The 12,395-nt window shown below is 34.5% G+C and overlaps 1 protein-coding gene across 1 annotated transcript in view; it reads right to left on the bottom strand.

Annotated features, from left to right (window-relative positions):
• Window positions 1–2,984: 2,984 nt before the first annotated feature.
• The window catches only part of LOC140451659 (zwei Ig domain protein zig-8-like), a 32,598-nt gene continuing 23,187 nt past the window's right edge, over window positions 2,985–12,395 (bottom strand). Inside the window, exons 2-4 of the mRNA XM_072545504.1 lie at window positions 8,239–8,449; window positions 5,008–5,135; window positions 2,985–3,179 (exon numbers count right to left, since the gene is read on the bottom strand). Of these exons, the coding sequence (XP_072401605.1) occupies window positions 2,985–3,179; window positions 5,008–5,135; window positions 8,239–8,449 (534 nt within the window). The remainder of the gene's footprint in view (window positions 3,180–5,007; window positions 5,136–8,238; window positions 8,450–12,395) is intronic.

Below are 12,395 nucleotides of genomic sequence, written 5' to 3'. Positions count from 1 at the left end.
TAGAGATATATGTACAAACAATAACAACAAGATTAAAAAGAAAAAGCACTTACACAGTAATACAAACTTACAGGTGACTGCTCAAAAAATTACATCGGTCAAACTGGTAGAATCTTTCAAACGTATAACAGAACATAAGCTTTAAATAATAGAAAACCCGATTCTACGATTCTACACTTTACCTTCTAGATCATAATCATTCTCTTAATGATCAATTTATAATCTTAAATAAGAATATTTTAAAATTAGTCAAATGTATTTACGTACAAAAACGTTTACCCTGTTAACAAGAATCCCCACTAAAATATACCCAGTAATATTATTTTATTTCCTAAGAGACATTTCAAAAAAATAGATGACATTAACAATGACTTAACTAACACTTAGACCACTACCAAATAGTTTACAAATTCGTACTTCCAAAATATAGCTACCTCCACGTCGCTTGGTTTAGGTCAAGGTTGCTAAAATAGTAGGATGTGTATAAGTAAGAAACTATTATGAGGGCGAAGATGTTGAATGAGCTATTGGACAATCCATCTGAACCTGTTTGCATTGCAGCTGGCATTTCACCTAGAAGAAAAATATATTAGGTAGTGATTTGTATACACGCTGGTAATAATTTAGTATGTAGTTTTAACAATTAATATTGCATTTTTTGTATCTATTCTTATACTGTAATTTTGACACACTGGATATATGTTGTACACTACATCTTGAAGCTTATTTTTAGAATGATGATTCCAATGGCTGATAGAGAATGGTCCTGATATATAGGAGAGGTGCGAAGAAGTTATATCCAAGTAAGTACCCGCTGGCATATGGTATGTCGATACTGATTCAAGGCTACAATGGAATGATTTTTGCTGTTGGCTTTATAACAGATACTTTAATGAAATACCATAATATGATTCGACTAGCTGTGACACTAAGATCAGGCAGGCAAGGAGAACTCCTTGATAGGTGGATAGAGGAGAGAGTGCGCCAGCAACCAGGTCGCTCGTGCGAAATGTACGTTTGGAAAAGAAAGCGAAACACAGAAGCTTCAAAGCAGAAAATCAATAAATATAGGGACAAGGAATGTCACAGATCTTCTCCAAACTGTAAAACTTCATGTAGAAGGGAAACACACTCGAGAGATCAAGGATATTTTAAAACAAAAAACCACTCTATTTAACTATCAGCATCTGATAACACTGGATCTAGTAGAGTAGCCATACTAATAAATATCGAAATATATCAGGCCGTATGAAACAATAAAAATAACAACAAAATTTCGATGTTATTTTAGTATTCATTCTCACGACAGATACCTCAGATGAAGACATTGACGACATTTGCAATAAGATAGAAAATATCTTGAAGAAAATTACATAAATGGGGCCAGTATACATTAGTGGAGACTTTAAGGGAAAAGTGAGAAAAATTAAAAATTAACCACATTTTCTTGAAGACATTCCAAGTAAATAATGATTTAAACATCTGCCTTTAGGGTCATGTCACTTTCATTAAAAAATCATGACAATGTAGGAAATTCTGAGACAATCTTCTCAAGTATTTCAAGTAATCAATTTAAAGACTCATGTTCAGTGTGTTGTGTCTATCAAAAAGTCAGCTAGATATTCCAATCTTGACAATCATTTTTCATCGCAGAATAAGTATGACACTATTTTTTTCAGTTAAAAGCATTAAAACTTCTGACCTGATTTCCAAGAGAATAGTAAAAATTTTCACACCAGATAACCATCTGACGTCTGTGTGCAAGAGAGGAGTTTTGAACCTGCCTCCATATCATACATCAAGGAAAATAATTTTAAATTAAAGCCCATGGACTTTATGAAAATAACTTTCACAGCATCTGGTAAAACTTGTGCACTTTGGTGTTCAAGAGCAACTTTATATACTTTTGCTGCTACTCTCATCATTTTTCCTGACATAGATTTTCCTCCATCTATGTCTAAAACCATACACTTTGTTCAAGGAATGCCTATTTTGAGCACATACTTATCAATCAGGTTAAAAATGAGTTCCACTGTAGTGAATGATTTAAGTGGTCTGCAGAACAAAAACCACAACTTATTCATGATAATAAAATCATACAAATACAACTAGCCCATGTACTTTTTAAATTTCTCTGACTTATTTTTCTCCTAACACATCTATAACCTTATCTACAACGGACGGTAGTAGAAGAGTCTCATTTATTGTACGAGGCTTTTCATCTTTTACAATCCTGAATAAGCAAGGTAGGACTCGGTTTTTAAGTTAGTATCAGTAGTGACAAAGCTTGTCATACATTTATTTTCTTTCTTGAAAGAAGTAAAAGTAGAGTACGACCACCAGTCATACGCGCACCAGCGGTTGCGAACCCCTACTTTACGGCAAACACGTAAGATATGGACTAAGGTACTTATGCAGGGTATTGTAGTCGTAGAACCACAAACAAAAAATGGGAGACCGCAAATGAGAGCAACAGGATGGCGCAAAATGGAAACAAACTGCCAGCTACTAAAAAGAAGGTTTACACCATACACCTTTGAGAGCTATTAAAACGAAAACAGCCATCCGAAGCAGAAAGATCAAAAACAAGAGTTAGAGATTTCCATTGGAAAAAGCAGCTACAAAAGCAGCAGAAAAAGGAAAAGGAGAAAGGAAGGTCGTTGCTACTTCTAAATTAGCAAACAAAAAGTCTGGAAAAAATAGAAGAAACTTGAAAGCAATTCAGAAGAAGATGAAGATTTTGTTCCAGCTGACGAAGACGATGATTGAGAAAAAATAGGTAACATACCAGAAAACAATGACACATAGTGCATGTTTTGTGCAAGTTTTCTAGAAGGTCTGCACAAAAATATAAAGAAATTGGTAAAAAATTGATGTTATCCAATAAAGCAAAAATAAAGGTCCATATTCGGACCATTTTCTGTAGTTTATTTTTCAATGATACTGTTGTGTTGTGAAATAAGTAAGAATTTTGTTAAAAATATTTAATGTGAGAAAATTAAAAACTTACCATTTAATACAAATACTCGTATACTTGCGACGTCAGCATTTGAAGGGCTGCAGGAATATTTTCCAGAATCCGATATATCAGCATTCTGGATTAGTAAGAAACTTGTAGTCACATCGCCTTTTTCGGTGATCACGGTTACTCCACCACGGCTGGAATCATAGCTGATAACCTGTTAAACAAATAAGATTACTAGTTGTTTATAGCTGATTGCAGGATATGATGGGGGAGCGCTGATTGTGGTGTATCTGTATGCCCCTCCGACTGGGTTAGAATAAAAAAGCAGTCTTAAAAGTCTAAAAAGGTATTTTACTGAACATTAAACTACCAAAATGTCTCCCTCACTTACAGCGGAAAGGACAAAAAATTTATGCAAGCTCAGGTGTCTTTTACTATAAGAGATATTTGAAAACGGCATAAAAGATGTCGAATATATTGGCCACAGAATCCTAAAAACCACCTTCACTGAGGAAAACACTAGTCTCTATATTATATCAGTTTACACTCCAAATAATATCAAAACAAATTTTTGAGGTAAAAGCTTTAATATTGCCGAATATAGGATCAGAACATAGTTAGAATATAGGGCTAGAACAAGTTATAAAAGGTGCTATGAGGGCCAGTAAGGTAGACCCACAAAGGGAAAGGATAATGCCTTACTGGTTGAATGCCGAGATTGCGAATTCTAGGTCAGAATGTGGGTACACTCTACGTTGCAGGGTACAGCGTGCAAGGAGACGTAGAGTAAATGCTGATGAGGTGCTGCGAATGGAAAATGAATATCATGCGTAGAAGAGGGTACTAAATAGGCTAATTCACTCTAGAAAAAATAATGCTGGAGACGTGCGACGAGCTGGAAGGTAACACGGGAGTTAGGCGTCTGGCGAATGGTATGAAATACGTAGGGATGCGTCTGCTTAGCAAGCTGAACCCTTCTTCTTAGACGAACTCGCTGAAGCGTTAGGGGCCCTTAAAACCTGCAAGACCCCAGACCTAGATGGGATAAAGCCTAAGGCAATTAACGTCTGGACCTATTGGAGCTGGCGTGGCTTTTGGGTAATGTAAACGCTGTCCTCATTGGACAGATCTTTCCCGCAAACTGGAAAACATCAAAACCTATACTCCTGCATAAAGGAGAGGAAAAATATCGACCTATTTGCCTCTTTCCTTGTATGTGTAAACTGTTCCAGAGAATGCTGAGCGGGAGAATCGATGAAGCGATTGAAAGGTATAGAGGCTTATCCTCCAGGCAGTAATAATGTTATCACCGCTGATGCACTGTTGGGAGTGCACAGAGTGTTGAATATGGAGACCCGCAACCAAAAATAGACCGCTTTACTTCTGCTAGACGCTAGGAACGTCTTCAATTCATTGCAATGGGGAACAGTTATGAAAAGTGGTTGAGGATGGAAACTTTCCTGGTTACTGAAGGAACCTGGTCTCGGACCATCTATCTGAGAGAAGGATCCTGAGTTGAGAGGGGTGTGATTATGGATATCACGGCTGTGGTGCCACAGGGGTCAGTTTCAAGGGCTGCTTTTTGAGTGGAATATAGACAATGAAATATCTAAGTAAGCCTTCCTTGATTTGTTCAAACTATTAATTTAGTGATCCAAGGTAATATCGGTGAAAGTCTGCTTAAAAAAATTATCAAAAAATGTAAAAAATTGTAATTTTTATACGAAGTAGAAATTTTGCAACCAAAACTTTTAAAGAGAGAGAAGATCAAAATAGTCCGTACAGGTTTATTACACGAAACAATACGCTAAAATAGCGCCTTCGAGAAGATTAAAAAAGTAATCACACAAGTGACGTGTTTATTAGATCTCCCCTCCAAACTGAAAGAGAGAGAGATAACTGGATTAAATACACTTATTGATTATTATTCTCTATTAATAGGTAGACATTTCGAGTAGTAATCAACCCATATTTTCAGTAAAATGGTCACAATATTCTAAAACTATAATTTTAATCGTTAAATATCCAACATTTGTACTTACATTGTCGTGATGATACCAAAAGATATAGGCTGGTGGCTCAGGACTAAATCTTATGGAGCAGGTTAGGTTGATGGTACTACCTTTATCGACATGTAAATCTGGTCCTCCTAGAATCTGAGCTGTCGGTACTGTAAAAAAAGCAAAGAATTTAAACATAATGAATTGAAACACTGTATTTACTTAGTTTTCTCAATAACGGCTTTAGCTTTGTTTGAAATTATTTCAATCAATAAAAAAATTGGCAGATTATTTATTGGCAGACGGGAAATTATTTTTGGAAACGGCTTATAGGCATATTGAAGTAACTATATATTGGATCATGTGTCGCTTGATTATTGAGTCTATTAACTGTCAAATGTGATTGAGAATCTGTCATAAATTCTCGACCACTGACCTGACCTTCAACAGATGCTAATTAATTGGTAACTATAACACCACAGATGTTTTCTAGAGGTTAGGCAGAGGATGATATTCCTGATTATGATGCAGTAGATGAAAGAACTTTATCCAGAAAAGCTTTGCATATACAAAAATTATTGAAGCATCTTAGGTGAAGATTTCAAAGTGAGTATCTCGGTCAGTTAAATTTAAGAGGAATCTCAATCACCAAGACAATCGGCTTATTGGTCATGTAATCGATATTCTTCATGGTAAGGATTATTTAGATTCGACTAGTTATAAACGCTACAGAAAGAGGACAGTTTTTCAGACCCATCCAATGTCTCTATCCATTAGAATGCCCAGCATATTCCACTCAGATGCCAGGTGACGCCAAGTTTTCTAAGTGTAAAAGTGTAAGTAACCTGTTATATTTTATTTTTGAAACTGTATTTTTAGCCAATAGAAGTATTTACTAATAACTAACGTAAATACTATTTAAGTATTATTCGATACTAGACCCGTCATTTCTCATACACCTCCTCATTGTGCTGGTTTATACCGAACTAAATATAGAACAACTTAATTATATATATATATATATATATATATATATATATACATATATATCACCTTTTGACCGAAAAAACCCACCACTCTTCTGAGTGATCCTTAATTTATATATATATATATATATATATATATATATATATATATATACATACATATATATATATATATATATATATATATATATATATATATATATATATATATATATATAATATTTGATCTAGTTAAAAATGTCAGATCTTTATTTGGAAATTGTTTTATTAAGTTGTATGTAACAATAGTTTAATTGGTGTCAAACTATGATAACAAATATGGTCATTTGCTATTACTATTCTTAAATACTATGGGACTAAGACATTCACATACTCTTATAAACAGAAATGAATAACGTAGAAAGATGTTGCGACGTATTTCCGAAAATTTCTAATTCGACTCACAGTTTCCCAATATGTTATGTCTTTGATCGCTGATTCGAAATATATTTTTCTTTTATATCCTCTTTAAATCACAACACAAAGTGTTGTATAAAACATCAAAAATAAATTGTATCATTAAATCTGAAGCTCAACGGCCAATTTTTCTCTCTGTTTACCCAGACAGGTTTATGTCGATTTTTGTGTCGAACTATTTTATTTAGTAGTTTCTGCTGGTACAATTTTAGTTGTTTTGGTTGTATTAAATATTTTCAATAGTTCATGTCGATTTACGTAATTTATTTTCAAATTTAAAAACAGAAATAACGAATCCAAGAACGAATTAGGCATATCATCATAATGGAAGATCTGTTCTATTTTAATATTGGATGTAGATATAGAATTTGATAAAGTATTGTATAAAATCCTAATTAAAAAAATTAGCAAAACAATATTTATTAATACATCAAACTCCTATACCTCAGAAAAATGAATGAGGCCAAAAAGGTAATGTCTATCCAAAACCAGTCTTAACAAAAATAGCAGGCTATCACTGCATTTACTTTCTGCTTCTTTTTTTTCTTTAAAATCAGTCCTTAAATGGCTGAAACTTAACAAAAATAGTAGGCTGTCACTGCATTTACCTTCTGCTTCTTTTTTTTCTTCAAAATCAGTCCTTAAATGGCTGAAACTTAACAAAAATAGTAGGCTGTCAATGCATTTACCTTCTGCTTCTTTTTTTCTCTTCAAAACCAGTCCTTAAATGGCTGGAACTTAACAAAAATAGCAGGCTATCACTGCATTTACCTTCTGCTTCTTTTTTTTCTTCAAAATCAGTCCTTAAATGGCTGAAACTTAACAAAAATAGAAGGCTATCACTGCATTTACCTTCTGCTTCTTTTTTTTCTTTAAAATCAGTCCTTAAATGGCTGAAATTTAACAAAAATAGCATGCTATCACTGCATTTACCTTCTACTTCTTTTTTTTTCTTCAGTTAAGTGATTGAGCATTTGCTGCATATATTCATTGAACTTCACTTGGGTGTTCTTCTAATTTGGCGTATATTCTCGAGTAAATGACAGTAAAGAGTATTTTAAGGACAAGGCTCATCAAACTAATTAATCTATTTTCTTCACATTTCCTGGCGGTTTTGGAAAGTGAATTGAATATTGATAGTAGCCAATCTTTTGGTAGGTGGCCAGTCTCATATATGCTGTTGAATAGCTTTGTAAGAGCCGTGATTTGGTGTGCCTCTAATAGCTTTAAGATTTCACCATGTACTTTATCAGGTCCTGGCGATTTTGCATCTTTAATTCGCTTAATGGCCATAGTTACTTCTGCATTTGTTATTTCTTGGTATAGTAAACAGTAAACTGAATTACTTGAGAATAATTTTGCGAATCGTTGGATGCTAGCAGACAAGTTTTAGAGCATGTATTGCCTTCCGGATTATTTCTAGTTTCAGCTGGTACAGCTGAATTCTATCAGCTATCAGCAGCTTCTATCAGCATGAAATCTACATTGGTAAAAATATTTTGATCTATAGGCCAGATTCCTGTTGCTCTATATGCATTTATCGCAGTTTTCATTGTGCCTGTAGCTACAATTGCCAGTCCGAATAGTGTTGCCGTTTGGAATTGAGTCATCACACAATCTGGGTGGCTTTTAACCATTTTTTCACATTATTACTACAGTAAGTACTCAGTGGCTTCATAAAACCTACATCTAATGGCTGCAGACGATGTGTGCAATGTGAAATTGAGCATAATAATATTTCTACATTAGACTAAATCAGATTAGTTTTGTTTGTAAAATTGAGTAAGAAATAGCTTCACGACAATTTTTAATAAAATAGAAAACAACTTACCGACTACATTTAAGACGACGAAATAACTTTTTACTGGTTGAGTACTAATCTGGCATTCATAAGTGCCAGCATCTCTCTTTTGAGCCCATTTGATCTGTAAAGTCCAGTCGTCCGTTTCAGGATGGTGATTTGCTTGAAAACGCTGATCGCTGGTGTAGGTGTAGCTAGATACTGTGAGGATATGAATGTCTCTGTGTCTGATCCATGACACCTGAAAACATAAATCTTTGTTAAAAATTATTTAACTTGGTTCACCATGCTAAGATTGAAATATTTTTACTTGATTGTGGACGAACATATGTAAATAATCCATAATAAAATATCCTGGCCGTAGTAAAATCCGCTCTTCACTAATTTCTAAGTCACAAAAGTGTTGTGTAATATATACTATAACGCCAAAAATTTAGTGATTATTGTGATATTATTTTAGTTGCACTTTCCAATCTTTTCAATTACAGATATGTCAATCAGGTACCTTATCTGGATAAGGATATAATACTAGTGCATCCTTCTCATCATCTAAAGCAGGGGTGCAAAACTCGCGGCACGTGGGTAGCATGTGGCCCGAGATGAACAAAGTAAAAATAAAATAGAAATGTGAATTAGAATCGAAATTAGTACCAACCAATGTCTATATCGAAGCCAAGCGGTAATCAAGCGCAAAATCGCCGATGAACATCGAATTTTCCAGATAAAGTGGGAATTGAGCTTTTTTTTCTAGCTTCAGGAACTGGATAGCTGTGATGACTTGGCTCTGGTTCGATAATATATCTGTGATGTCGTCCTTCATGCCTAGTTCTTGGCGTCGTTTATTGTAATGAGGGCAGTCCACAAGGATGTGTAGAACGCTTAGTGGAGATTGGCAATAGTGGCAGATTGGCTTAGGTGTAGAATTCATTAGGTGACCATGTGTAAATCTGGTGTGACCGATACGCAATCTTCTAGCAACAACCATCTCATTTCTAGTTATACCAGGGATAACGAACCGCTCAATCGTCTGATCTATGTGGTGTAAAAATGTACTGGATTGTTTCCAATGATTCTGCCAGTAATTTCGTACGAGTTTCTTTATATTAGTTTTTAGGTCACTGGCAATTTGTATATTACGTGGTGTACAATTGGATACAGCAGCTTCTTTGGCAAAGCGATCGGCGTTGTCGTTACCCATAATCCCGATGTGGGAGGGAATCCATATGATAGTGATATGGATGTCGTGGATGATAATATTTTGGTAAATGTCATGGATTTTTTCTACAAGAGGGTGATTAGTAAATAGATTATTGATGGACTGGATAGAGGCAAGGGAGTCTGTACAGATGGCAGTATGTTGATTGGGTGCTGTACAGAGTTTGAAGGCTTGGTAAATAGCATACAGTTCACCAGTGTGAACGCTGCATGTGTCAGGTATTTGACATGAACTAACGACTGTTTCCGTAGTGGTAACCGCACAACCAACCCCCGTTTCGCTCTTTGATGCGTCAGTGTAGAGTACCCGATCGAATTTCTTAAAATTAAGAATTTCTAGTAAGGATTTCCTAATCAAATCCTGGTTGGTTTCTGCCTTACTAAACTTTGTAAGTGACACATTAAATTTCGATAAAGTTTTGGTCCAAGGAGAATTCTGCGGGATCGGAAGAGGGTTAGTTAGCGATAAATTTATATGTGGTATTAAAGTTGGAAGTAGGAGGGCGATAGTGTGTATGCGTGGAGCAGGAGGGTGAGTACTAGTATAGTTGGGTAATGTCAGCAGTGTGTGTACTGGATTAGAAAGGTTAGCTGAAGTAGAGGCAGCATAAGAAAGGAGGAGATATTGGCTCCTAAGCCAAAGAGGGGGTTCGTTGGCTTCGCGGTAGAGGCTCTCAGCTGGACTGCTACGAAAAGCTCCTAAACAGAGGCGGATAGCAGTATTATGCACTGAATTAAGGGTTTGTAAGGATGTTTTGGATGCTGACAATATATATATATATATATATATATATATATATATAAGTATTTTAAGTAAATGAAAATGCAAGTTAGTCTAATTAAAGTTGCAGAAATTGTTTGTCCTGAAAATTCGAAGGCTTTTCAAATAATTTCTTTATCTCAAAATACACTTCCAGAAGGAATTACCGACTTGGCTGCCAATTTAAGTGATCAGATCAAAGCAAAATCATCTAGTTTTTAAAATTATTTCGTCGTCTATGATGAAACTATGGACATTGGTGACATAGCTCAATAAGCTGTGTTTATTTGTGCTTGCGAAAAGGATTTATCCATTTTTGAGTAATTATTGAAGCTAATACAGATGAATGGTACTACTACAGGACATGCTATATTTAATAGTGTTTTTCAACTTCTGCAAAAAGACAGTTGAAGCTCCTTCCATGACCGGAAAAAACAAGGGCTTCGTAGTATTACTACAACAAAAGCTTAGTAAAATTCATGGTCCAAAAATTATCATCCGTATTGCATTATAAATCAAGAAACACTATGCACGAAAGTGATCAAAATGGAGAATGTTTTGTCATATATAAAAAATTTATAAATTTTATAAGATCTAGAGGCTTAAATCAACGGAAATTCAGGTTTATCATACCATAGCGAGGTACGTTGGTTATCTTTCTTCAAGGTTCTCAAATAATTATGGGATTTCAGAGAAGAAATATTATGTATTAAGAAATATGAAAGACTTTGTACAAACTAAAAATCAAGAAACAAGCTTGTTATTTGATTAAATATGGTAGCAGATTTATCTTTTATGGTTGATATAACCAAACACTTATTCAATTTAAATTTATTGTTCCAAGGCAAGGATCACATTATTACGAACGTGCTTGGTATAAATAAAGCATTCAAATGTAAATTATTCCTTTGGGAAAATCAACCGAAAATAAAGATCTCAAACACTTCTTAACGTGCAAATAAGAACAAATCTAGTTTAGGGGATACTAAATCGTATCAAAAATCCGCAGAAAAAAAATTCAAATCTTTGAACAAAACTTGAAACAAGGTTTAAAGATTTTAATTATTGGAAAGACAAATTTTGTTTGATTTCCCCAATAAATATACCTAAACACAGTACCCAGTAGCATGCCAATACAAAAGATTGTGATTTAGCGTTACTCAAATTTGAAGGCAAAATTCATTTGAAGGCACACCAAGTGGCTGAGCTTGAATATTACTCGTATTTACCGGCAAGATTCTAAATTATTTCCATGTTTGGAAGTACTTATCAGTGCGAGCAATTATTTTCTATTATGAATGGAGACCTCCTATCCGAAACTGTATTAATACCGCTCACATTCGGTCAATTTTGGAAGTAGTCTCGGCCAAGGATCAGTACGTAAACAATAGTCTAACTATATATCGTCATATCCCGGCGAAAAGTCACTAACTGACATTTTGTGAAAAAACTCATTAACTTCGCCGATCACATGAAATTCATCATATCTTTCTATTATAAAAGTCACTACTTGCTAAATGTGGTTCTAAATGGCTATTTTTGTGTGTTAAAAAATTACTAACCCGTTAATACAGAAAATATTAAGCAGCCAAAAATACCTAAGTGACTTAGTAACTTTTTACATACGAACAAATTGTAGAGATATGCGTTAAAACTCATTAATGGCACTTGGTGACTTTTTCCAGAATAATAAATCACTGCTGTGTTTGATTTTACACTTCTATTTCTTAGGTATTGATATGAAGTTAGTGAGTGAACACGTATTATTTCGCTAAAAAAATATTCCTTGGTGACGTTTCTTGTTAGATATTGTTATACCAACTGATTGTTGAAGTTTAATAGTTAAAAATATGACTTCTCGATCTTGAAAACTGGTCGAACTTGCCTTAAATTGCCTTTGGTAAATTTGAACTATTATAGCCCAGTAAATGACCGTTTTGGAGTGTAATTTTCAGCGTCACGACGGATTTGCGTGAAAATTTGGATTGTGTTTTCTCTTACGCTCTATTTCATTATTGGACGTGTGCCGTTGGTTGCTTTTACTTGGAAGGTAAAAGTCACCCCTTCTCGGGGGTGAAAAATACACGTTTAAAATTGTCGTGGATAAATTGACTAATTCTAAGTAACTTTTGCTCTATAGAGTTTTTTAACTGTCAATCATTTTTCGAGTTATTTGTGAGTGAAAATGTTTATTTTTCAACAAAAAAAAACT

Source organism: Diabrotica undecimpunctata, chromosome 10, assembly GCF_040954645.1.
Source record: "Diabrotica undecimpunctata isolate CICGRU chromosome 10, icDiaUnde3, whole genome shotgun sequence".
In the NCBI taxonomy this organism is placed as follows: Eukaryota; Metazoa; Arthropoda; class Insecta; order Coleoptera; family Chrysomelidae; genus Diabrotica; species Diabrotica undecimpunctata.
This window is presented reverse-complemented; position numbering and strand designations above follow the sequence as displayed.